Source organism: Sus scrofa, chromosome 8, assembly GCF_054392235.1.
Source record: "Sus scrofa isolate SSC_HxYL_T2T_F1_AM1 chromosome 8, Sscrofa_HxYL_maternal_Yorkshire_Landrace_v2.0, whole genome shotgun sequence".
NCBI lineage: Eukaryota > Metazoa > Chordata > Mammalia > Artiodactyla > Suidae > Sus > Sus scrofa.
Genome location: NC_139390.1, coordinates 136,457,556 through 136,485,181, shown reverse-complemented (window position 1 = coordinate 136,485,181; position 27,626 = coordinate 136,457,556). Strand labels below are relative to the sequence as shown.

Genomic DNA, 27,626 nt, shown 5'->3' with positions numbered 1-27,626 from the left:
ACTGCTAGAACAATCTGTGGGGTCACTGAGTGCTTATAACATCCCCTAAAGAATAAAGAAACCAGGACCCCAAAACCTGTGGTGAACTCAGTGAGAAAGGGCGAAGACTAAAGCTCACGTCACCCGCATTTTCTACCAGTATTCATTTTTCTTTTTCTTTTTAGGGCCACACCCATGGCATATGGAGGTTCCCAGGCTAGGGGTCAAATCGGAGCTGCAGCTGCCAGCCTGCAGTTGGCACAGCAACAGCAACACGGGATCTGAGCCGCATCTGTGACCTACACTCCAGCTCACGGCAACACCGGATCCCTAACCCACTGAGAGAGGCCAGAGATGGAACCCACGACCTCATGGATCCTAGTCAGATTCGTTAACCACTGAGCCACGACGGGAACTCCTCATTTTTATAATTAAATGCTGGCAACCTTGTTTTTCTACGCTTTTATTTATGATTAAAAACACAGTTTAGATAGCTCACAAAATGCACGGACCAGGACAGAAGTATTTGTTGATGTGAGGCCACCTAGTCTTTAGCTCCTCTTTTTTTTTTTTTTGCTTTTTAGGGCCACACTTGAGGCCTATGGAGGTTCCTAGGCTAGGGGTCGAATCTGAGTGGCAGGTGCCAGCCTACAGCACAGCCACAGCAATGCAGGATCTGAGCCACACCTGCAGACTACCCTGCAACTAAGAGCAACACTGGATCCTTAATCCGCTGAGTGAGGCCAAGGATGGAACCTGCAGCCTCATGGATTTGCATTCACTTCTGCTGCACCACACAATGGGAACGCCCCTCTTTTTTCTAGTGACAAATCCTGACTGCCTTTGGGGGAATGACCGCACTGTCGCTGGTGAACAGCTTTGATGGACAGCACTTACAGCCACTGGCCAGCCTTCAGCAAAGGCTGGGCTTGGGTGCCCTACCAGGTCAATCAGTCACCTGTTCCTCCAGGCCACTGAAGCTTGAGTGGACTGTCACAAGGACAGAAAAATGGTTGGAGCTAATTTATTCCAGGTAGTGCTCTCACAAGATGGTTAGATTAACGAACCATTACACGAACTCTCGCCGCCTGCATCACTGGAGCTGCTAGAGTCCTTGAGCTGTCCTTTCTGACACTGGCCCTTCAGCTCTTCCTTCTACATGGCGTGCCATTCCATGACTTTCCAGTAGTTTCTTTGGGCTTAAGTTAGCCAGAACCCATTCCTGTTCTGTAGCAACACACACACCCACACAGACACACACACTCACCTCTGATTGATAAAAATACTCCGAGAAAAAAAAAGGGGGGGGATAATCAGAACAAACAGAGAACCAGGGTTTTAGATAACAAGAGAAAAATCAGAATAATAAGGACAGTTAACTTTGACAGAGTGTTGACTGACTGTATTGGGCATGGCTTAAATACCTTTGATGTCTTCACTTGTTAAATCCTAATAAACACTAGGAAGGAGAATACTTTTGTGAGCTGTTTTACAGAAGAGATCCGTAATGTGCTCCTGGTCCCATCAAGGATGCAGTGTGGCCACGAGTCACTCGAACCATCTGAGTGACTAATGCTGTCTCCAAAAAGAAGTGACGGGAATCAAAACGCATATGCCAGCAAGTCCTGTCCACTCGCTAAAGATAAAATAAAATTTTTACTCTTTCTTTTTATGGCTGCGCTCACAGTGCATGAAAATTCCCAGGCAAAGGACAGAATTCAAGCCACAGCTGTGACCTATGCCGTAGCCATGGCAACACCAGAGCCTTTAATCCACTGCGCCTGGCTGGGGATTGAACCCGCACCTCGGCAGGGACCCAAGCCACTGCAATTGGATTCTAAACCTACTGCGCCATAGCAGAAACCCCCCCAAAATTTTAATTCTTATAGCAGAGGAAAATAAGATTATTTATATGTTTTGGGTCTCCTTAAAATAAAGATATGTTTTGCAATATCAATACTTCTGACACTAGAACCTGCTAAGAGAGGCTTTCATCAAACTAATAAATAGGATGAGGTTCAGAAGCCTGAGTTTTCATAATAGCTAACATTTATTGGGCGTTGCTTTTGTGCCAGACTCTACTGTAAGTGCTTTTAACATTAACACCTGTAAATTTCAAAGCAAACTTACCGGGAGGAATGCTTACTATTCCCATTTGGATAAGAAAACTAAGGCACAAAGAAAAGGAAACTGGCTTAGGAAAGTTTTAGAGCCAGAATATAACCCCCAGGTGCTCCAGCTCTTAATGTGGAGACTCTTTACCATGACAGACTATACTATTTCCAGGACCTTTCAAGTTAGAGGTTCTATGAGGCCCCAAGGGGGACAATACTACATGCAGCACTCTATTTGCAGAACTTAATACAAAGTCAATTTCAGGCTGTTGAATTCCATTGCCTGTTTTTCCTTAAGGCAATCCTCTAAGAATTTAAGCACCATGATTGTGAGGTACTTGGAAGGACAACCAGGTTACACAGCTGGTAAAATTCAAAGCCGGGTACCTTAAAAGTCTTTGCAACTGGGGCTAGGACCAATCCATCTAAGCAAGAAGGTGTAGAATAGTTTCCATTGTGGCACAGCGCAAGTAAGAAAAGTACATGACACATTGTGTAAATAAAACCCCCTGAATCCAGGAGTTCCCGTTGTGGTGCAGTGGTTAATGAATCCAACTAGGAACCATGAGGTTGCAGGTTCGATCCCTGACCTTGCTCCGTGGGTGAAGGATCTGGCGTTGCCATGAGCTGTGGTGTAAGTCGCAGATGTGGCTCGGATCCTGCATTGCTGTGGCTGTGGTGTAGGCTGGCGGCTACAGCTCTGATTAGACCCCTAGCCTAGGAACCTCCATATGCGTGGGAGCGGCTAAATAAATGGTAAAAAGACCAAAAAAAAAAAAAAAAATCCCTGAATCCACAGTGATAATAAGAGGCATGAATAAGTTACAAAAGTCTGCTTTATAGAACATGCTGCAACTATAGAAGGAATTACAGAATTAGAAAGTCACCACTTTCTGCATATCATTTAACCAATAATTTTGTCAAAGATTGTCAGTGGATGCGAAAACATCAGGTGAAAAGTTGTTGGAGAAGAGGATTTTCACAGCCTCAAAAAAACCACATAATATTTGCAAAGATAAAAGGATTACCTTCACAGTTCACATCTGGGTATAGCTAAGCTTAAGGTGTGGTACCTCGGTGGCGCGGGGGGCGGGGGGGAGTTTCTGGAGAAAAGGCAGTAGGCTCTCCTGACCCAGGTTAGCTTCTGAGAGGTCACACTGAAGAAATGACTCCTTTGTAGAAGTAGAGGAGGGAGGCCCAGGCCTGGCGAAGTTGAAAAGGGACCTTGCCCTCTCACCACTATACCTCACAGGAACCTCTTGGTGCTGATGCCGCAAAAGTTCATCTTATTGAAATGTGAGTAAGAAGAAAGGAAAACAGCCAGCCAACTAAACACACACAGTACTTTTTTAAAAGTAGCAAAGAGCATCAAGACTTTCTTGAAATAATTCATCAGAAAAATGTTGCCAGGAAACAGATGAAAACTGTAACCTAGCTTCACAAAAATAACCAGCAAAAGTTAATACGGAAATGCTATCAAAAAGCACAGGCAACATGGACAAAAATAAACTGTTTCATTAAAATGAAAAGCTTTTGTGCATCAAAAGACTATAGTGAAAACAGTGAAAAGACAATCCACAGAATAAGCAAAAGTATTTGCAAATCATATATCTGATTTATGTTTAATACCCAGAGTATATTTCAGAATGCTAACTACAACAGTAAAACCCATTTCAAAAATGGGCAAAAGACTTGAAGAGGCACTTCGAAGAAGACATAAGTAGCTCATGAACACACACAAAGATGCTCAATGCCACTCGTCACTAGGAATATGCAAATCCAAACCCCAGTTAGATACACGTCACATGATAGCTAGTATCAAAAAAAAAAAAAAATCAGAAAACAAGTGCTAGATAGGATGTGGAACAACTGGAACCCTTATGCATGTTGGTGATGACGTGAAATGATAACAGCACGATGGCAAACAGGTGGGTCCTCCAAAAGTGACACATAGAATTACCTGCGATCCATCAGTTACACTTCCGAGTATATACTCTAAAATCAGGAACTCAAACAGATACTAGTACATCAGTGTTCATAGCAGCATTATTCATAATAGTCAGAAAGGAGAAACATCAATAAATGAATAAACAAAATGTAATGTACACACACACATATATACACACACACACAATGGAATATATTATTATATATTATTATGTATTATATACATACACATGCAATGGACTATTATTCAGTCTCATAAAGAAATGAAATTCTCGTAACATATATAATATAGAGGAACCTTAAAAATATTATACTACATAAAATAAGCCAGACACACACACACGCAAAACCCAAAATGGTAGGATTCTGTTTATATTTAGTACCTAGAACAGGCAAATTCATAGAGACAGAAAGCAGAACAAATGGTTCCAGGGACCCAGGGGGAGAGGGACGGGGAGTGGAGGGTTAGTACGTTTGGTGGGTACAGAGTTGGGGAAAAGAAAAACGTTCTGGAGATGCATGATGGTGACGGTCACGCAATACTGTGAATGTACAAATGCCACTGAATTGTCAACCTAAAAACAGTTAAAATGGTAAATGCTGTGTTACATATGTTTTACCACCATTTTTATTAAAGTTAATGACTCGATCACAATGATGAAAGGACACCACCAGGCAGAAACACACAAATTTAGGGACGAGATCGTCAGCCAGTAGGAGGATGTGAAATGGAGATTGGCCGAAATCCACAGAGGAAGAAAAGGAAAAGACACAAACATTTCAGAAGCGAAGACTACATTCTGATGAGCACAAAGGAGAACAGGAACCACAGACAGCCCAGGAAGGCACAAGAAGATATGAAAGAGAAAAACAGGCATCATCAAACCTGTTGACAAATCACAAGGATCTGACAGCTATTGAGAGCAGTTACATGCACCCCAATGTATGTTATTGAAGTTCCCAAAGAAGAAAACTAAATAGTATCTTGGAATAGAGTCTTTGATGAAGTAGACTATTTAAAGATGTAATTCACACCAAAAAAACTTTGTTTATGGCACACCATTGTAAATCAATTACACTTTAGTAAAAAAAAAAAAGAGAGAGAGAAAAAAAAACACAAAAACTTTGTTTAAATAGAAGCCTTAAATCTACCATGTGACTGTGAAACGGCACGTCATGACTCAGAACAGTCCACACAAAGATATTTTCTAAGGAAATTATGAGACTGATAATATATGAATAATCCTTTGGGGAGCCAGACAAAAATTATGTCATAATAAGGAAAGAAAGTATCAGTGGCCTCAGGCTTATCAACTGCAGTAGTATTTAACAGTGGAAGACAACAGACTAAGGCTTATGAGACAGTTAAGAAAACTTGAGTCAAATTTAATAACCGATCAAGCTGTCCCCTAGCGATAAAAGCTACAATTTGAATATACAAAAGCTAAGAGAATTCTGTACACATGAGCTTTCCTTGAGAAAACTACCAGATCACAAACTTTAACCAGTTTATAGATGACCGAAGAGCTTTGGATGAAAGGACCAGCAGAGAAATTTTTTTTTTTAATTTAGGAAATTAAAATGTTTTCATTTAAAACATTTAAAGTAAAAAAGTAAAACAAAAGAAAATAAAATGTCAAAGCATCATCATGTTATGCAAAGAAGGAATGAAGAACCTGCAACAATTACACTCAAAAGGGAGAACCCGGGTTAAAACACTTCCCAATTATAGGAAAGTTGCCATGTCATCCAGAAGACAAAACTAGAAAGTGAATGGTAGTTACCTGGAGACAGATTTTAAGATACATAAACAAACGGTCACTTCTAAAGATGGAACAGGCGTTCCCGTTGTGGCTCAGCGGTTAACCAACCCGACTAGCATTGTGAGGACGAGGGTTCGATCCCTGGCCTCGCTCAGTGGGTTAAGGATCCGGTGTTGCCATGAGCTGTGGTGTAAGTCACAGACATGGCTGGGATCCCGTGTGGCTGTGGCTGTGGCTGTGGTGTAGGCCGGCAGCTACAGCTCTGATTGGACCCCTAGCCTGGGAACCTCTGTATGCCGCAGGTAGGGCCCTAAAAAGACAAAAAGGCCAAAAAAAAAAGAGAGAAAAGAAAGATGGAACAGATTTTCTAGGACGGCAGTGAAGTTCCTCATGATCAAAGACAGGTAAAAACACTAGTGTGATGCCATTTGTCATCCTTTACACTCATAGAAAACTTTTTAAAAGAAAAGACGACATGGGTAAGAAGCAAGGAGCTTCAATTTTCTGGAAAGCAATCCAGAAAAATATTCCTGCCCTCCCTCTATCCAGACCTCCAAGCACAGAAGGGCAAGTCACAATGAGCAGGACTCATACAAACAGGAACCCCAGACAGTCACACTATACTGTTAATCAGGGAAAAATGCTATAGAATTAAGGTCAAGTGTGATTTGTGTTTATAAGTTTATATGCTCCTAGAAAGAAAGACAGGACTTAAGCAATAAATAAGTATCTATTTATTTCTGAGTTATGCAATCTTAGGTGATTCTTATTTTCTCCTTTTTAGTTATTTGCATCTCCTAAATTTTATACACTAGATGGGTACCACCAAGAAAAATTAAAAGTTGCTATAAAAAGCTATACTGTCTATATAAAAGAAAGCCAGCGAGTTCCTGCTGCAGTGCAACGGGATCGGCAGCATCTCTGCAGGAGCAAGATGCAGGTTGGATGCTGGTCCAGCGCAGTGGGTTAAAGGATCCAGCTGCTGCAGCTGAGGAGGTAGGTTTGATCCCTGGCCTTGCTTGGTGGGTTAAGGATCCGGTGTGGCCACAAATTGTGGCAAAGGTTGCAGATGCAGCTCGGATCTTATGTTGCTGTGGCTATGGCGCAGGTTCAACCCCTAGCCTGGGAACCTCCGTTGAAAAGAAAAAAAAGAAAAAAAGAACCTACACATAGCCCCCCACACGCTTTTCTTTATCAGTAGACCATGCAAACTCTGCCTTCTTAGCCCACTTCTCTTCCAAATGACCACATGCCTCTTTGGGGAAAAAACAACCTGAGCTGCAAGGAATCCAAAAGACTCAGTATTCGCCTAAGAAAGCTTGGGTCATCCCCAAGTGTATTTAAAACTAGAAGAGACTGGAGTTCCCTGGTGGCTCAGTGGGTAAGGGACCTGATGTTGTCGCTGCTCTGGTTCAGTCTCTGACTTGGGGATGTCTCCGTGCCGTGGGTGCAATCAAAATAAATTTATTAATTAATTGTAAAAAACTAGAAGAGACTAAGCTACCAGTTGGCATGTATCGTCTCCTATTCTGCCTGGGAGTGATGTGCTGAGGAAAGATAGCTAGGCTCCAGCAAAAAACCTACCTCTTCTTTGTAATGTAATGTACGTAAATTTGTGAGGCCATTGCAGGTTTATCAACAGCACTAGCACTTTGGGAAAGAGAAAAACAAAAGCAATGAGGAAGAGAAAGTTGGTGAGTCAACGAAAGTAGGAAGTGAAAATCTTAAAGCCAGTCTGTGCCCCACTTCAAGAATCCATCAATACACAAACACACACTCTCTCTAAATCTCTAGCACTCTATTACTTTGTAATGACTGTCTTCAGCAGCAGAATACCTGAGCAGGTAACACATCTATGTCTGAGTAGAGAAGTCCTTCACTAAAGAAGTATGTGTGCCCAAACCATCTGTTCAAGTGTGACTTCATTTTCACTTTTCCACCACATACATAACCATTTTGTTCTTCAGTCACTCTTCTTACAGAAATACTATGCCATGATTCCTAAACATGTAAATATTTCTTCTACAGTAAAACTGGGACACGGCACAATCGCAGGCCAAGCTGAGGGTGAAGAAGGGTAGGAATGATTGAGAATTACGCTTCCACTGGAGTAAATGATCTCTTCCATGGCATAATTTTATGTCAGCCTTCAATGAAAGTTTGTCATGCTTGGATCAAAATTAAGGAAAAATACAGAATTTCATACATGGGTCCGTCTGCATTTTAGTCGAGGTACATACAGGTCAATACACGCAGACCAAGGGCAAAAGCAGTAAAGATCTCATCAAACACGCAGATATCTGTCCATCTCAGGACAAAGAGGTCAGTCTGCTGCTTTACTCTACACACTGCCAGATTGTAAGTTTTTTTTTTTTTTTATAAAGCTGGAAAAATGCAGACCTGTGTCTGTAGGAAAATGAAAGCTCAGTATGTTCCCCTTAGGAAAGGAACCTCTTTGGAAAAGGAAAAAGATCAGCAGCTGAATCCTACAAGCTTGGGGCTGAAAGGAAGGGAGTCAGGAAGACGGGCTCACAGGATGCTGAGAAGTTCTGAGCGTGGACATGAGGGTGTCACCTTGCAGTCTTAACTAAGAAAATTCAACCTGTGGGACTAAGCCACCATCTGGTGGCCATTCAGGGCCTAGGTGTCAAAAATTACCCAGCTATGTCTGGTAGGATGCCATCACAGCCTACAACAAAACGCAGCTCTTGCTGAAACCTGAAAAACACATTGGATCTGACCTATATGTGATGACACGTGGGAGAAATGAAAGGTGATAATACAGAATAAGATATTTCTCATGTAGTACCTCCAGGGACAAATATAATGCCCACCTAGAATACAATATCAACTTGAGATTTTATTTATGCATTTGCTATACACTGAAATTAAAAAATTTAATTACAGTATCCTGAAGTAATTGAAGATAAATTTGGTTACTGCAAAAGCTTACACGTAAGCACCAACGGAAGTGCTTTGAAATTCATGAATTTCAGCCCTAGACATATACACATTTTCCCATAGATTTTTAGATCAGTGTTATTTACTGCTGCTACAGTATTACAACCAGTGGTTTCTATAGGTGACTCAGGATTCACACACATTTATTAGCTTAGTTAGCTCTTTTACCATCACTTTTAGCAACCCTCCTGAAACAAAAATTCTAGAATTACTAAATGAAAACAAAAATGTGGAATGAAAAAAAATGTTACATTCTCCGAGGGAAATTAATGAATGGTTACTTGAATTCTTTTAATTCATGCTCCATCTAGGCACAAGATATTTCCAGTAGCTACAAGGAAGCGTTCGTATTTAACTCTTTCAGAACAAAAAATGTCTTACAAGGCTTGAGACTGATGGACAGTAGATCAAGTTCACGGACCCGAATGAGCTCCGCATGCATCGCTCTCACTTTTTTTTGAAAAAGGAAAGTGGACGAAAATACGGACTGCCCCCCCCCCCAATCAACGTCCATGTGAATAGAAAGGAATTTAAGGGAACCTTCCCCCCACCTCCTAGGAAGGGAAAAACTAAGTGACACAGGCATCGCAAAACCGGGAGGGCCGAGGCCTCTGCGCGCCCTGGCAGGGCGCACGGAGGCAGAGGTGGCCTGTACTCACACAGATGGCGAGAGCGCCCGCCCCCATCTCGCAGGAAGTGCCCGGTGGCCCTGATGGAGCCGGGTTGGAACCATCAAGATCACGGCACAGCCCTCAAATTCCACTCTGGCGATGTGCGCGGATGTGAAACCCAGCTCCGGATCCGGAGTCCCCGCGGAAGGCGCGGAGCGGCTCCTAACATTTTCGGAAGTGTGGTTTGGCTTCTGATTTGGCGAAACCCACGTGGCCGGGAGGACTGCCTGGAGTTGAAATTTGATCCAGAGCCTCTAGTACCAGCGAGCGGAAGGAGTCATGTGACCTGGGCCTTAAGTTGCTGACATCTTTTTCGGAAACCTGGCTCGCTAGAGGTCACACACTGGCGCCTTCAGTTTGGAAACGCCAACCACCTGGTGATTGTCATCAATAGGACTTAGCTTAGTGCAGAAAGCAAAGCGAAACACACACCTGCTTCCTGTCGCTACTCATCCCGAAGAGAAATTCACGGAGTCACCCGCCGGTTTCATCTGCAGGCATATTCCTCCTTCTCCCGAGGCAGTTTTCATTTCTATGGCTCCCTAGAAATCAGTTAAATTCTATCAACATTTTCTTCCTTTCACCTTTATCAGGATTGTTCTACGTGCAGATGCTCTATTTTATGTAGCTGTTACTTACTGCTTCTAATTACATTCAAATTATCTTGCATATACTGGGGATAAACATAAAAGCCCATGTTTCTAGACAGCCATAAATCTACATATGTGATTTACAGTCTGGAAAATTAGCCTCTGGCTGAACCTTCAAGAATTTGCTACTCCATATGCTGTGTCATTAGAAAGTCTGATTTGACAATTTCCAGAACAGATAGCTAAAATATCCATTTCATATAAATCAGAAGGAAACTGCCCTATTTTTTATTATTATTTTTCTGTCAAATCTTTTTTTGGGCATATTTTAGGAGAATGCTGATGAATATTACCTATGAAGTTTCATTTGATGTAACTTTAAAAGGCTTAAATTTACTCCAATCACAAAACATAACAACCTTATATCTTAAGGGGAGGAGGTGTAAGGAAAAGAGAAAACAAATCACCTCCCATTTCAAAACTTCTCTTCAAATCTAGTATTCTTTGTGTACCCATAGCCAACTCATGCTGCCCACAGCGGAGCTAAGGTGACAACTAGTACTAAGCAAACCACAGGACACAGCAGAGTACGTTTTATTTCCACGTGCACACAAAACACTGCACAGACTCGACTTCCACACGGCAGAATAACACCATCCCAAGGCCATACAAAGACATGGAGATGGGAGAATGACAGCATTTTTTCTACTAAAAAAGAAAATTTTGGAGTTCCCATCGTGGTTTAGCAGAAATGAATCTGACTAGTATCCATGAGGTTGCAGGTTCGATCCCTCGCCTCGGTTAAGGATCCATCATTGCCAAGAGCTGTGGTGTAGGTCGCAGACGTGGCTCGGATCCCAGGTTGCTGTGGCTACTGGGGAGGCTGGCAGCTGTAGTTCCTATTTGACCCCTAGCCTGGGAACCCCTATATGCTGTGGGTATGGCCCTAAAAAGGCAAAAGACAAAAAGAAAAAATTTTCAACTTCTAGATTAAGATAATCTAGATGCTGTCACTTCTGCTTCCCATTCACCCATTAGAAAACTGGGCTCAGTGCTAAGGAAAAAATCAAAAAATAAACGTTTGCTAATACTTGAAACATGTGTCTTTTTTTCTGATTATATCAATATTGCTGGTCCATAGTGAAAAATAAGAGCCTAAAGATTAGGTCACCTCAAGGCCTATACACCTTACTGATAATGTATGTACTTTATCTCATGGATGATCCAGTGGGAGAGGGGGGGATAAATGACTAGTAAATGGAGAAATGCTAATAAAGAAGCCAAGATACACCAGAAGAATAACAGAAGACACTCAGAAACATTTAACATCTCTACTTCCAGGATTTTTCTGTGCTTTTTAAAAAACATAATTGAAATCTACTTTCTGATTTTTTTTTTAATTTTATTTATTTTGTCTTTTTAGGGCCACAACCCATGGCATATGAGGGTTCCTAGGCTAGGGGTTGAATCCGAGCTGTAGCCACCAGCCTATGCCACAGCCACAGCCACTCCAGATGTGAGCTTCGTCTGCAACCTACACCACAGCTCACAGCAACGCCAGATCCTTAACTCACTGATGGAGGCCAGGGATCGAACCTGCATCCTCATGGATCCTAGTCAGAATCCTTTCCGCTGAGCCACAACAGGAACTCCTACTTTCTGATCATTTTAAATCCTGGTTTTTTCACTTGGTGTTCTATTGGGGCCTACCCCCATACTGTTAGCACAATAAACAATTTTAATCATGTGTGATTTACATTCTGTATATACAACCATTTAGTCATTCACCCATTTTTAGACATTTACATGATTTGATTTTATATATGTATGATTTTAAGGAATTCTTTGTCCTCTGATTTTTTTTTTTCCAGTAGACTCCTTAAAGTGAAATTTCTAGATCACAGATCATATGAGCATGTGCTAAGGCTCTTGACATGCACTGACTCGGGCAGTTTATGCTCCACGACTCATACTTTCCCAAGTCCAAATACCTTGTAAAATATTTCCTAATTTAGCAAGTGAAAATGATTTATTTTAAAAGCTGCATTTTTTATTGTAATATTAAATACATGAAAAATCTGAGTGCCTGTCGTGGTACAATGGGTTAAGAATCCAGCAGCAGCTCAGGTCACTGCAGAGGTACTGGTTTGACCTTCACCCAGTACAGTGGGTTAAAGGATCTGGCATTGCCACAGCTACAGTACAGGTTGCAGCTGCAGCTTGAATTCAATCCCTGGCCTGGGAGCTTCCATATGCTGCTGGTGCAGCCATAAAAAAAAAAAAAAAAAGAAGAAGAAAAGAAAGAAAGAAGAAGAAAAAGAAAAATCATTATTAGTCATTGTATTTGCTATTCTGTGAACTGTCTTTGATCCGTTTTCTTTGTCCATTTACCAACCGCAGTCTTATCAGTTGCAGTCTCTTTTATATAGTCATGGTGAAGGTCAAATAATATAATCCATGAAAAGCGCTTATTTTTATTACCATTTGCTAGCTGCTATGCTAACAATTTTTGATGATCATACGGTTTGACTATATGTCTATTTGAAATTTTTTTCAAAATACAGTAAAAGAGGAGAACCTAAATAGACTTTATTTTCATATAGCTACCATGGCCCAGACTGTTAACTCTCTCCAGGATGTAGTCTTGCCTTCTGATAACAGCTGAGCTCTTTCTGCACCTTAGTTGTGGCTGAGCCCCTGGTTGTCCAGCTAGAGACTGCATTTCCCGACCTCACACACAGGCAGACAGAGCCACGAGGCCATACACGCATGAACAGAATGTGTATGGATGGGCTACATGCAACTTGTGTGTCATGAGCAAAATCGGAGAGCCCTTGCTCCACACTGACTCTGATTCTCTGTCACCAACCTGGTAGGAGGATGCACCAGAAACCCAGCTTCAATCATGGAGAAGAGGGACAGTGTCCCAGGGGGTGACAGAGTAACTAGATGGAAGGGATCTGGTCCTCTGAATGACCTTGAGAGGTACAGCAGCCTTACAAGCCTAGAGCAAGTAAACTTATACATGGGGACAAAATAAAACCCACAATACGCTACTATATGTATATTACGTATGCGTGCGTACATAAAACAAGCCTGAGAAATACTTCAGGGTATTTCTCAGGCTAATATATCCTATCTATTTTTTCCCCTAGTTTTGTGTCCTGTAATATTTGAAAAAACTGTATCCTTAAAATTCATTTAAATACCTAATAAAGATTGCCTTTTACATTATCCATCTCTTTCAAAATTGTATTCTTCTTTCCAATCAATTCTTAATGATGAATTTCAGAAATATGCAGTCATGTCAAAACAAGTCAGATAACCAAAAAAAATTACAGCTCTTATTATTTCTAATAGGTATACATTTATCTTATTTCTATTTTGAACATGACTGAAAGGATGACATAAAAGGAGGAAAAAAGTCTAGTCCTAATTCACACATTCTCATATACCATCATTATAAAGTAAAATTAGTACTGTACTAGTAAATTTTTATTCCCTTAGTTTTTTTTTTTCCTGTGATGGTTAATTTCACTTGCAAAAAGGAACCCCGAAGAGCGCATTTAACAGAAAAACACAAGAGGACACTCTTCACTACAAAGTTGGTTCCTCCGTGGAACGCATCTGCAAATGGAGCTTGAAATATTTTTTCCTGACCCTCAAATGGATGAAAATGATAGTAGAGTCCAATTAATTCCAGAAAGTCTTCCGAGCTGTCACGTATGTATATTCCTAGGTACTGATTTACAAAGCCACAGCCAACAGACTTGCTTATGAGTTATTGCTTTTCTTCAAGAAAGGTTAAAAGAATTTTTTAAAAAATGCTTTTCTGAATGGTTCACTGTGGTGGACTAATGCCATGACTACCTCCAGAAACACGGACATGCCGTGGCAGGACAAAGGAGGTTTTATTTTCAAGATGATCCCTGGGCACCCTGGAGGAAGGTGTCAAGGTTATTTCACAGTGGATAGTCCAGCCCCTAGGATTCTGTCCTTCAAATCACCCTTCGACCTGGGAAAGATGGATGGAGCAAGCTAGAAGGGCCTGGTTATCCTCTAGCTTTCAAAAAGCTGGAGTTCCTGTGGTGGCGCAGTGGTTAACGAATCCGACTAGGAACCATGAGGTTGCGGGTTCGGTCCCTGCCCTTGCTCAGTGGGTTAACGATCCGGCGTTGCCGTGAGCTGTGGTGTAGGTCATAGACACGGCTCGGATCCCGCGTTGCTGTGGCTCTGGCGTAGGCCGGTGGCTACAGCTCCGATTCGACCCCTAGCCTGGGAACCTCCATATGCCGCGGGAGCGGCCCAAGAAATAGCAAAAAGACCAAAAAAAAAAAAAAAAAAAAAAAAAGCAAAAAGCTAAAAATGCTTCAAAGCCAAGGCCTCTGATGTTAGCTGGCAGAGCTATCAGTTTTCAAAGGACAAAAATCTCTTTAGCTAGAGTAGATTTAACAGATGCCAGAAGCACATCAGTAGCCTGCATATACAACTCTGTTAGCCATGTAGCAATGACCAGCAAGTGTCAGGGTGGGTGGCAACTCTATCGTGACCCACCTGAAGCCCATTAGAAATGGGACATTGAGGCTCTTTTCAATTGAAAGTCAATCACAGTCTCTACTCTAGCTCCTGGCCTATCCCCGTTATTTCTCAATGACAGTCTCAACCTGGCCCAGAACCAATGATATGCAGCCAGACAGGGTATCAGAAGTCAGCCAGTCAGCAACTATTTATATACTCTCTCTCAGTCAGAAGGGTTCAGATATTTTGGTGTTTGAATCCTTGATGGGAGATGCATCTGAAAGATGACTTGTTCTAGGACAGGGTTCAACAAACTAGCCTGTGTACCAAATGTAGCTTACCCCAGACCTAAACCCGTCATACCCACCTATTTGCATAACAAGTACAGCTACTTTGGTAGTGCCATGGCAGAGCGGAGATGCTGCAAGGGAACAGAGCCTGTGCCTGAACAGCCTAAAATATTTCCCATGTGACCCTTTATAAAATTTTCTAGGCCTTGCTCTAGACTCTTCAATAACTTTACTGGGCATTAGAGTCTTCATTAACCCACAGAAAGACTAGGCTATGGGCTTTGGTTCCCTAGGAAATAAGTCTTTCTTGGATTTGCTAATCTGCTTTGTTACAACAGCCCCATTATCTGGGGTTAGGCCTCTTCTCCTAAGTATTTTCTGAAAGATTTCCCTGAAAAAGGTCCAGTTTAAATCTGATGATCTCATCTCTGTTCTGAATTCTAGATGCATTCTCATCCCACTTCAGGGGAAAAAAATCACCACAGTCCTTGGAAAGATCAGTTGCTCAGCAGCCATGGAAACCAAAAGCCAAAACAACCAATATTTAAACTTATTCAATTAGCAACTTGTCTTGGTAAAACCAATTGGTTTTGAAAGCCAACCCATCACTTCTGGCCAATCAAGAATACTCATTCTGGGAGTTCCTGTCATGGCACAGTGGAAACGAATCTGACTAGCATCCATGAGGACACAGGTTAGATTCCTGGCCTTACTCAGTGGGTTAAGGATCCGGCATTGTCATGAGTGTGGTGTGGGTCGCATATGTGGCTCAGAGCCTGCATTGCTGTGGCTGTGGCCCGCAGCTATAGCTCTGATTTGACCCCTAGCCTGGGAACCTCCACATGTCATGGGTGTGGCCCTTAAAAAAAAAACAAACAAAAAAAGAATACCCATTCTGGACTTCCCTTCATGGCTCAGCAGTAACAAACCTGACTAGTATCCATTAATATGTGGGTTTGATCCCTGGCTTTGCTCAGTGGGTTAAGGATCCAGCATTGCTGTGAGCTGTGGTGTAGGTCACAGACTTGGCTTGGATCTGGCACTGCTGACCGAAGTTGCAACTCTGATTCAACCCCTAGCCTGGGAACTTCCATATGCTGCAGGTATGGCCCTAAAAAGACAAAAAAAAAAAAAAAAAGAAGAATACTCATTCTACCTAGCCACAGCAATCAGACAAACAAAAGAAATAAAAGGTATCCAAATTGGAAGAGGTAAAAGTGTCACTATATGCACATGACATGATACTATAGAAAACCCTAAGGACTCCACACAAAAGCTACTTAAACTAATCAATGAATTCAGCAAAGTAGCAGGATGCAAGATTTACATTCAGAAATCAGTTGCATTTCTGTATACTAACAATGAAATATGAGAAAATATAAAAAAAAATCTTTTAAAATCACACCCCCCAAAATTATATACCTGGGAATAAACCTTACCAAGGAGGTGAAAGACTTATATGCTCAGTCTATAACAATAATCAAGAAAATTAAAGAGGAATAAAAGAAATGGAAAGATATCCCATGTTCCTAGATTAGAAGAACTAGTATCATTAAATTGCCATACTACTCAAAGCTAATCTACAGGTTCAATGCAATTCCTATCAAATTACCCATGACATTTTTCACAGAACTTGAACAAACAACCCCAAAATTTATACTGAACTATGCAGGGCCTAGAATTGCCAAGGCAATCCTGAGGGGAAAAAACCAAGCAGGAGGCATGACTCTCCCAGACTTAAGACAGTATTACAAAGCTACAGTGATCAACACAGTGTGGTACTGGTACAAAAGCAGACACATGGACCAGTGGAACAGAATAGAGGGTGCAGAAATAAACCCAGACACCTACAGGTCATTAATCTTCAACGAAGGAGACAAAAATATAAAATGGTAAAAATACAGTCTCCTCAGCAAGTGCTGCTGGGAAAACTGGACAGCTGTATACAAATCATTTATGTTACAACACACCCTCACACCATATACAAAAGTAAACTCAGGATGGCCTGTATAAGATATAAGACATGGCCTTGAACATAAGACAAGACACCATAAAAATCCTAGAAAAGAACACAGGCAAAACATTCTCTGACATCAACTACACAAATGTTTTCATAGATCATTCTCCATAGGCAACAGAGATCAAAACAAAAATAAACCAATGGGACCTATCAAGCTTAGAAGCTTTTGCACAGCAAAGGAAGCCATTAAAAAAAAAGAAGAAAAGTTCCCATCATGGCGCGGTGGTTAACGAATCCGACTAGGAAACATGAGGTTGCGGGTTTGGTCTCTGCCCTTGCTCAGTGGGTTAACGATCCGGCGTTGCCGTGAGCTGTGGTGTAGGTCGCAGACGTGGCTTGGATTCCGAGTTGCTGTGGCTCTGGCGTAGGCTGGTGGCTACAGTTCCGATTCGACCCCTAGCCTGGGAACCTCCATACACCGGGGGAGTGGCCCAAGACATGGCAAAAAGACAAAAAAAAAAAGAAGAAGAAAAAGAAAAAGACAACTCACAGAATGGGAGAAAATAGCTGCAAATGATGCAATCGACAAGGGCCTAATCTCCAAAATGTACAAACAACTCATATAACTTAACAGCAAAAAAACAAGCAACCCAACTGAAAAATGGGTGGAAGACCTAAGTGGACATTTCTCCAAAGAAGACATATGGATGGCCAAAAGGCACATAAAAAAATGCTCAACATCACTAATTATTAGGGAAATGCAAATCAAAACTGCAATGAGGTACCACCTCCCACCAGTCAGAATGGCTATTGCTAATAAGTCTATAAATAACAAATGCTGGAGAGGGTGTGGAGAAAAGGGAACCATCCTACACTGCTGGTGGGAATGTAAAATGCTACAACCACTATGGAAAACAGTATGGAGGTTCCTCAGAAAACTAAATATAGAACTACCATATGATCTAGCAATCCCACTCCTGGGTATATATCCAGACAAAACTTTCACTAAAAAAGATACATGCACCCCTATGTTCACTGGAGCATTGTTCACAGTAGCCAAGACATGGACACAACCTTAAGGTCCATCAACAGATGAATGGACTAAGAAGATGTGGTACATATACACAATGGAATACTACTCAGCCATGAAAAAGAACAAAATAATGCCATTTGAAGCAACATGGATGGAACTAGGGATTCTCATACTAAGTGAAGTCAGTCAGAAAGAGCAAGACAAATACCATATGATATCACTTATATGTAGAATCTAAAATATGGTACAGATGAACCTATCTACAGAACAGAAACAGTCCCAGAGACTTGGAGAGCAGACTCATGGTTGCTGAAGGGAAGGGAGAAGGAGTGGGATGGACTGGGAGTTTGGGGTTAATAGATGCCAACTATGACATTTAAAATGAATAGGCAATAAGGTCCTGCTCTATAGCACAGGGAACTACATCCAATCACCTGTGATAGAACATGATGGAAGATAATTTAAGAAGAAGAGTGTGTATACACATATCACTGGGTCACTTTGCTGTACAGGAGAAATTGAGTGAACACTGTAAAACAACTATAATAAAATTTTTAAAATTCTCATTGTAATAACATGTCCCTGAGTGCCAAGCGACCAATAACTGCCTTAGTTGAATAACCACTCTCCTGTAGATGATATCAACTGCCCCTAAAAACCCACAGTCTATATATAACAGACTCCTCGGCTCAGAAAGATTGCCTGACCAGGCTAGCTTTCCCTTCCCACAACAGTCAATAAATTCAGCTGTGGCTTTTTACTCTAGCTACTGAATATTTCTTTCATCAGTCTTTAACATAACCCATAGTTTAGACACCCCAATTCCATGGGTTATTATTTAAGCCCCATTGTTTGACCTGCATTTCTCCAACTTCCTCACCAGTTTGTCTACTGCCCTTTCTTCTAGTCCAGCTTATAGTGAAATGAGAGTTTTAACTAGAGCAACAACCCCCTCCCCTGCTAAAGGGGCAGCTACAGTGTCCCTCAGCAGCCTTTGCTGCCACATTCCACCCTTCTTGTAATCTTGTAGCAACCTTATGTCCTTGCTAGCAGCCCTGCTAACCAGGCACCAAGCATTGCTTGTCAGTTTCACTTTTGTAATCTTGTTAGCTCAGCTTCTTAGGCAGGAGCTCTGCTTGCTCTGGGAAGGGGGAGGGCTGGGACTGCTTGCACATAACACTTGGAAGTCTGTGTTGTATAAAAGCTACCCAGCACAAAGACCTGGTGCTCAGCCTCTGGAGGCGACTGCTCTGAGCCCAACACCAGGGCTGAATAAACCTGAGTATTTCACATCTCTTTTCACTGCCACAGTTTCTGCAACAATAGCCCTAGCTTAACTCTCAGCATGGCCTTTAGCTGAGGCTAGACTACTCAATATCATCCTCTCTTTTTTTTACTGCTGTGTCTGCAGCATATGGAAGATCCCAGGAGAGGGGGTGAATTGGAGCTGTAGCTGGGGCTATGCCACAGCAATGCCAGATCCGATTTGCATCTGTCACCTATGCCACAGCTTATGGCAATGCAGGACCCCTAACCCACTAGTGAGGCCAGGGATCAAACCCACATCCTCATGGACATTATGTCAGATTCTTAATTCACTGAGCCACATCGGGAACTCCTCAATATCATTATCCTCCCCTGGAAACCAAAGCAGATCCACTATGCCAGTCTCCACAGCAGGAGAGAATCGAGAACCAGTCCACTAGGAAGGGGGCTGACTTGGCAATAGGAAGCACTCGTGGATACTGAAAATTATTCTCATTTTTGCCTTTTGAGGGCCACACCCACAGCATATGGAAATTCCCAGGCTGGGGGTTGAATCGGAGCTGTAGCTACTGGCCTACACCACAGCCACAGCCACACAGGATCTGAGCCGTGTCTATGACCTTCACCACAGCTCATGGAAACACCAGATCCTTAGCCCAGTAAGTGAGACCAGGGATCGAACTTGCGTCCTCATGCATACTAGTCAGATTTGTTTCTGCTGAGCCACAACGGGAACTCCAGGAAGCACTCACTATCCATGGATCCCTTAAAGCTCCGGCCCAGCAAACAAAAGGATAATTACATTTTCTTCTTTTTTTTTAAATTGAGGTATAATTCATTGACAATATTATATAAGTTTCAGGTGTACAACATAGTAGTTCACAATGTTTAAAGGTTATATTCCATTTATTGTTACTATAAAATATTGGCTATATTCCCTGTGTTGTACCATGTATCTGTGTAGCTTATCTTAAGCTACATCTTCCTTTGAAAAGTTTTATTTCTCTGCTAAGTTTGCTAAAGCATAAATGAACTTTTTAATCTCATAAGCACTTACACAATGCCCAAGGTGTACATATTATTATTCTAGAAATTACGGCTAAGGAGAGGTACATGAAATGGTGTAGCACTTGAAGTATACAGTATATGTGAAAATACTTAGGACATAAACTGCACACCTTGTGAAGGGATTCTCTGTGGCCATTTAGTTGCACCTGCGTGGTGATTTGAAAGGCCATGTATCTATAGCTGAGTGGGAACTCTTCCTGCAATGCAAATACTCAGTACTGGTGTTCATCATTCTGCCAGCTTGATAGTTTATGATTATTTCATGGCCCCTGATGGCACTTGAATCGTAATCCTTCAATTAGCAAGTAATCTTTTTTTTTTTTTTTTTTGCTTTTCAGGGCTGCCCCTGCGGCATATGGAGGTTCCCAAGCGAGGAATCAAATCGGAGCTACAGCTGCTGGCATACACCACAGCCACAGCCACAACCACGCTGGAGTCACGGCTGCGACCTACACCACAGCTCATGCCAACGCCAGATCCTTAACCCAATCCTGAGTGAGACCGGGGATCGAACCCACATCCTCATGGATCCTAGTCAGGTTTGTTAGCCGCTGAGCCACGAAGGGAACTCCAGCAAATCATCTTAAAATCAAATCTGAAATGTGTATCCTTAGTATTTGAGAAAATTCTAAAATTAGAAGACAGGAAAAGCCATGATGGCTAGAAGCGACTGGAGCTAGAGCTGCAAAAAGGCACGTGCTGAGCTGACCTGTAGATACGGATTCGGGTGACAGAGGAAGGAAAGGTATGCCAGCGTGGTCTGTGGGATGAGCATGGAGACAGACATTAGCAGGAAAAGCAGGTGGTCTCAAAGAGCAGAGAAAGACCTGGGCTTGACCCTACCGACAATCAGGAGCTGCTGCAGCTTCTTAAGCAGAAGAATAGCTTGAGAAAACTAGTACCAGATTCATCTGGTGGTCTGACCAGAAAGTGCTAGGATGGGAAGGAGACCCATAGAGAAATGGAGCCTGTTGCTAACGATCCAGCTGAGATGAACATGTGTTACATTTAGATAGTGAAGGATAAATCATGAATTTTGCAGGAAGGATACAGAAGATGGATAGCTGATTTTACCTAAGAGGCAAAAGAGGTGCCATGCGAGTCAAGATGAGAAAGGCATGAAGAAGGATTCTAAAGGTGGTTTTCCTGGGACACAGAAACAGTGCCTAATAAGTAGGGTACTTTAAACTCCAGCCTACTTGGCAAAGTTTTGATTTATGCTTATTGACTTAACATAATTATTAATAGGGGCCCCTTTTGACTCTTAAAAGCATTCTGGGAAAAGCTGAGGCTAAGGGAGGTGCCAGCAAAGGCTCTATCTCTAGGGTACCAGAAGGACCCTCTCCATCAAGGTCCTAAGAACCCAGAATCATCAGAGAGTCTGCCTTGTACTGGAAAGACCTTTTCGCTCCCCTCCACATGAACTTGAATGCAAGGTCCCATGGGCCAGTGGCGTGAGGTGGGGATCTGAGGACTCCCCAACATACTTCCCAAAGGGATTTTCTGGACCATCATAGCCTTAAGCAGCAAAAAGAAATGTCCACCGACCAAAGAGGTCTTCTTGTCTTCCTTTCCCATGAAGAATCTTCTTCCACCATCCCCACATGCTGAAAATAACAGCGAGGCCCTGTGGTGTTGATTCAGTCTTCAAACAAATTTGCTACATATATCCAGAACTGCAAGAAACAGAGGCTTTCTGTCTCTCTCCAAAAGTAATTGGCATTCTTCCTCACCTTTGGTTTAAGAAACTGTTATCACTTAAGTGATTATACCTTTGACAACAGAAGCTTTAGGGAAATACAATTTCTAGCAGCTTAGCGTTTTATAATAAGTTTTAAGTATTTCAACAATGGTTTTAAAAATCACTGTCCTACTTGGGGCTACGCATGACACGGTGACTCTACTAACAGAAGCAATGAATTAGATGGCAAACAACGTGTTTGAACTCAGTTTTAGGTAGACTGCAGAAATCAGTCACGAAATGGGAGAAAATCTCAGTAGCAAGTACATCTTAGGATCATTTTCAAAGACATCTCAAAGGTGGATGCATCCTCCTCTGGCTTCTTTAATCCCTCTCTAGAATATCACCGCAGCCTATTTATTCTACCTCCTAAAACTTTTCAAATCATTTTCCTATCTGTTGCTGCAGTCAATTTGTAAAATGTAAACATTTGAACTGTGGACCTCATCAGCATCTCTTTGTACCTATATCAAATCATCTTAATTTGTATTTGAATCTTCCGCAATGTTTATATGTCATTTATATCTCAAGACAACTGGAAAATAAGACTGACTTTTGTCAGAGACTGGAATAAAAATTATATTCTATAATTATATTCTATATTCTATAATTATATTCTTCAAGCATATAAAGTCTATAAGACAGAAGAAACAAGCAGGAAAACAGGGCTCATGGGAACATATGTTTGTGGACTTTGATATCTGAATTCTTCATTTCCAACCACTACAGAAATATGCCACTATTTTTTTTTTCAAATCTTAACTCTGAATAAAGATTAAAATTATGGCAGCAATTACTTTTGACTTTTTAAAGTAAGAGTCCAGTTCATAAAGCCTTTTTTTTTTTTTTTTTTTTTAATGGCCACACCTGGGGCACATGGACGTTCTCAAGCTAGGGGTCAAATTGGAGCTGCAGCTGAGGCCTATGCCACAGCCACAGCCACTCGAGATCCTAGCTGGATCTACAACCTACGCTGCAGTTTGCCCTAATGCCAGATCTTGAACCCACTGAGTGAGGCCAGGGAACAAATCCTCATTCTCACAGACACTGTGTCTGGTTCTTAACCTGCTGAGCCACAATGGAAACTCCCCGTAAAATCTTTCTATTTAAAAATTTCTTCAAAATCTGTGACCTGTGGCTGGCACAGTGCCTGACTTATTGGAAGACCATAATAAATAATATGGTTTATATTCTTTAAAAAAGTGAAAAAAAAAGGTTAGGAGCAAATAAGAAAATATTCTTATTAAGTGAATAACAAATGCCCAGAACTAGAATTAGAAGTTGTTTTAACTTGTGAGGGAGCACAGAAACAATCACTAAGGTTCGTTTTTTGCCCAAGTCTTTTACATATGCTCTTATTTAGTGAACACAACAATTCCACAATACAGGTATTATTCACGCTTATTGAATGAGAGACTGAGGCTCAAGAACAACAGCCAACAATGGACAAAGGTAGATTTCAAACCCAGGCTTCTCTGACTTGAGATCTATGTTCTCACAAACACATTAAGACCTATAAATCCCTCTTTTAGGAACACATCTGATTTCCAATTGTGACTGAGCTAAGAAAAAAGCCATATTATGAACATCACTGCCAAGTACAAGGTATATATAGTAAGTTGAAGCTCCGAGAAATATTAAAGCATCAGAGATTATCTTAATTAAAAAATATCTTCATTACTACACACTTTCACCTGTATTATCTCATTCAAACAACATGAAAAAAGCTAGGATGTAAATGCCATCATTCCTATCTTACAATGAGCAAATATTTAAAACTCAGAAATCAAATTACTTGCCCAGCCTCTGCTGGAAAGATGTACTCACAGAACAGAAACGCGAGACATCGCTTATTTACTCATTTAACAAAATAATTACCAAGAGAATGCCATGAGACAAGTACTATTGCAAACAGCAGGTTTTCCTATGCAAACAGCTGTAAATGTGTTAAAATTCATGAGTTATAACACTCAAGGCTATTATGGACTATTAGGAAAGATGGAGGGAGCATTACTATAGGATTATTGTGCATTCATGTGACAGCTATCTGTTCAGTAAAAATATCTCACATCACTGTCGCTGTAATAATTTATTATTTACAGACATGCATTGCTATTAAATCTCCATTTTATATATAACAATGCTTATTTCCCTTCAATGGAGTATGGTAAAACCTTAGTGGTCGAGCGATTAACTACTGCATCATGAGATAAAACAAGCTCATGGTCCTGTGCATCAAAAAGAGCTTCAAAGTATACAAAAGGAAGAGACTCTTTCAACTCAAAAGTAAAAAGCTAAAAAATGCAAGCAAGGAAGGAAGGAAGGGGAGAAGGAAGGAAGGAGGGAAGGAAAGAAGGAAAGAAGGTTGGTTAAAGTCTCAATACTCATATGAAAGTTATGTCAGAAAAAAAAAATGACCTAAAAACTTCTTTTGTAACTGTAACAATGATAAATTAAAATCACCTCCTGGTTTCAAGTAGCAAAAAATTCCAACAGTTTCAGAACAAATAAGATCAGGGCATAATTAATTCCTGGGGTGTGTTGTAATACCAGAGATCATTGTTCAATAAAATCAGCCTGCTTCCCTTCAACATTACTGGAAGCAAAGTGCCAAATTAAGTGAGAAATGTTAAAAGTCCAGTCAGCATAACAATGATGGATTTAATAATCCCATAAATTTCTCCTAAACAAGCAACCCTGTAATTGCACATCAAGTTCATCACACTGTTGATAAGGACTTTCCACATTGCTAGCTAGTTCCCCTGCTACATCTGCAAAGGAAAATACAGCAATGTAGAAGACAAGAAAGAGGGAGAAATCAGAAATCTGTGAGATCTACAAGCTTAAGTATCGATTTAAAAGCTTGGGAAAAACATACATATACACACAATACATACATACATATACACGCACATAATACGTACATACACACATATATACAGACATATAATGATATATGTGAGTATATCACATATATAATGATATATGATACATACAATATATACTTATATGTGTACATATTATATATATAAAATGACATATGTATATATATGAATGAAACAAAGCCAAAGAAGGAAAGATGTGAAAAACCAAAGAAAAAGAGATAATTATCACCTACCACCACCTTTCAGAAGTCTGGTGTCAGGGTTTAGGTTAAAAGACATAATAAATGCAGACAGGAAGGGCAGAATTTTCCATCCCTTCCACTTTTTTATTCTAATTTGTAGTTTTTAAACTTTGCAAAGGAGAACAAAGATAATAAACTAAAATATATTTCAAAATATTATTTCCAGAAGGATGATATTTGAAAATTATCAATTGTATCATCTTCAGATACCTAAAATCAGGCTAAAAATCTGCCCCAAACAGAGTATACAGAACATACTGCGATTCAGGATTAAAGCAAAGAAAGAAAATGTGCAACTGTTTTGGATTTAGTGAAATGAGAATTTTCCATTGACAATTCTAAGGTAATTTTATGAATCTCCCTATAATGACAACCATAGATACACAATCCACTCTTACAAATACTCTACAATATCATTATATGTATATGAATTAATTTCGCTTCTTGCACTATTGTTGTCTTTTAGCTTCTTTCAAAGTCTCCTTCCTTAAGAAGTTGAGAGAATGTATTTCCTTCTAGTCAAAAGATACAGGAAATAATAAAGTCACAGCTAGTATTTACTTGGTGTAGAGTGTGGTACTTTGCAAAGCAATTTATATTTCACTTCATTCTTGCAACAAAACCACAATCAGTGATTTTTATTCCCATTTTCCACATGTAAAAGATTCGATATAGCCAGTTGTAGATTCTAGGGCTTGTAGCTGGCAGCCAGTTGTACAACCAGACTGTGTTTCCAGAACCCATGGAGTTTATCACTAAAATATACTACCTACCTGGTCTCTCAATTATTGTTTACATCTCCTAAAACAATAGTTGAGATAACTAACATCCAGAGAATTACCCCAAAACATTGCAACCAAAACAGAACACAATCAATGGATATGAAAAAGTACCTGGAATTCAAAATGAGTTAAGTATAGCAATTCCGCACCTAAGCTCATAGATGGGTTCAAGTCAGTTCTTGCTATGAATATATTGACTATATATGACTATATGATTATATAGCTATGACTATGCTATGCACATACCTACTACTTCTGTGTCAGATAAAAGGGAGGTAAATTTCACCTGGAAGTCATCATTTTTTCTTCCGATATAAAAGATAGCCAGAATGTATCACATAGAATCCTCAAGTAAAGTGACAGTCTATCATGAGAAGTAGTTTCAACATCACTTGGGCTAAATACAGAGATACTCCTCAGTCGTGTCTTTCTTATGTCTCCCCTCCAGGAAAGCCAGTGGAGCAGGAGTAAACGGGACCATTTAACACTGTAGAGCACACCTTTGTAATGACTTAATGAAAAACTGAACTAAGGATCTGAAGAGAGATTGTTCCAAAAAAGAAACCACATGGGACATAAGCATCACCGAGGGATGCTCCATTAGGGAAACACAAGGTGCCACCGCCATGGGATACCACTGCACACCCACGGGGATGCTAGAAAGAAAAAAAAAAGAGATAAAAACAAGTGTTGGTGAGGACGTGGAGAAACTGGAGCCTGCCATGGCCTGAATGTTTATATCTTCAGAATTGGTATGTTGAAATTCTGATGCCCCATGTGACGGCATGAGGTGCTGGGGACTTTGGGAGGTGCTTAGGTCATGAGGGTGGAGCCTTCATTAATAGGTTCTTATAAAAAAGACCCAGAGAAATTGTCTGCCACTTCTATCATGGGGGGACACAGTGAGAAGATGCTTATAAGCCAGGAAGGGGGTCCTAATCAGCTATCAGTCCAAATCTGCTGGTACTGTTACTTCGACTTCCAGCCTCCAGGACTGCGAGAAATACCTTTCTGTTGTTTATAAGCTACTCAGTCTGTAGTGTTTTTGTTACAGCAGTCTGAATAAGACCCAGTCCTCACACACTGCAAGACTGTAAAGTTCTTTCTTTTGAAAATAGCTCCTCAAAAGATTAAGCATAGAATTGCCACGTGAACCAGCAATTCCAATCTGCTGTATGCCTCAGAGAAATGAAAACCTATGTCCACACAGAAACATGTGCATGGATGTTCATAGCAGCTTTATTCGCAATAGCCAGACAGCAGAAGCAACTTCAATGTCCGTCAACTGAAGAAAATGGAAACGTGAAATAGAGCCTATCCACATAACAATTATTTAGCAATAAAAGGAGGCATGCCCCAACAGGATGAGCCTTGTAAATGTGTCAAGGGAAAGAAGCCAGTCACAAAGGACACATGTTGTGCCTCCATTTATATGAAACATCTGGAATAGGCAAATCCCTAAAGACAAGTGGTTGCCAAGGGCTGGGGATGAGGAGAGAGGTTTGGAGGGAATGGGGAGTGACTACAAATGGTGTGGGATTTCTTTGGGCGTCATGAAAACTTCTATCATTGATCAAAAGCAAGTTGCAGAAACAGTACCCCGAGGCCTTTTTGGTCTAGAAGCATTGAAGGCAGTGTTACCAAGTGCCGTCTTCAAGCACATCCAAGTCTCACTAAGGCAGAATTGCATCATGATAAGACTACCCAGCTGCTTTAGGGATAACGTCAAGGCTGAATGAGCTAATTTACCAATGATTATTATTCAAACTTTTTTGGATCCTGGACCTTTTGAGTATGTGTTGAAAGCTTTGAACAA

At 40.9% G+C, this 27,626-nt stretch overlaps 1 protein-coding gene across 1 annotated transcript in view; it reads right to left on the bottom strand.

Moving 5' to 3' along the window:
* The window catches only part of FAM13A (family with sequence similarity 13 member A), a 307,599-nt gene extending 297,941 nt beyond the window's left edge, over positions 1-9,658 (bottom strand). The window contains 1 exon segment of the mRNA NM_001441946.2: positions 9,424-9,658. Coding sequence (NP_001428875.1) covers positions 9,424-9,450 — 27 coding nt within the window. The 5' untranslated portion in view covers positions 9,451-9,658.
* Positions 9,659-27,626: the final 17,968 nt, after the last annotated feature.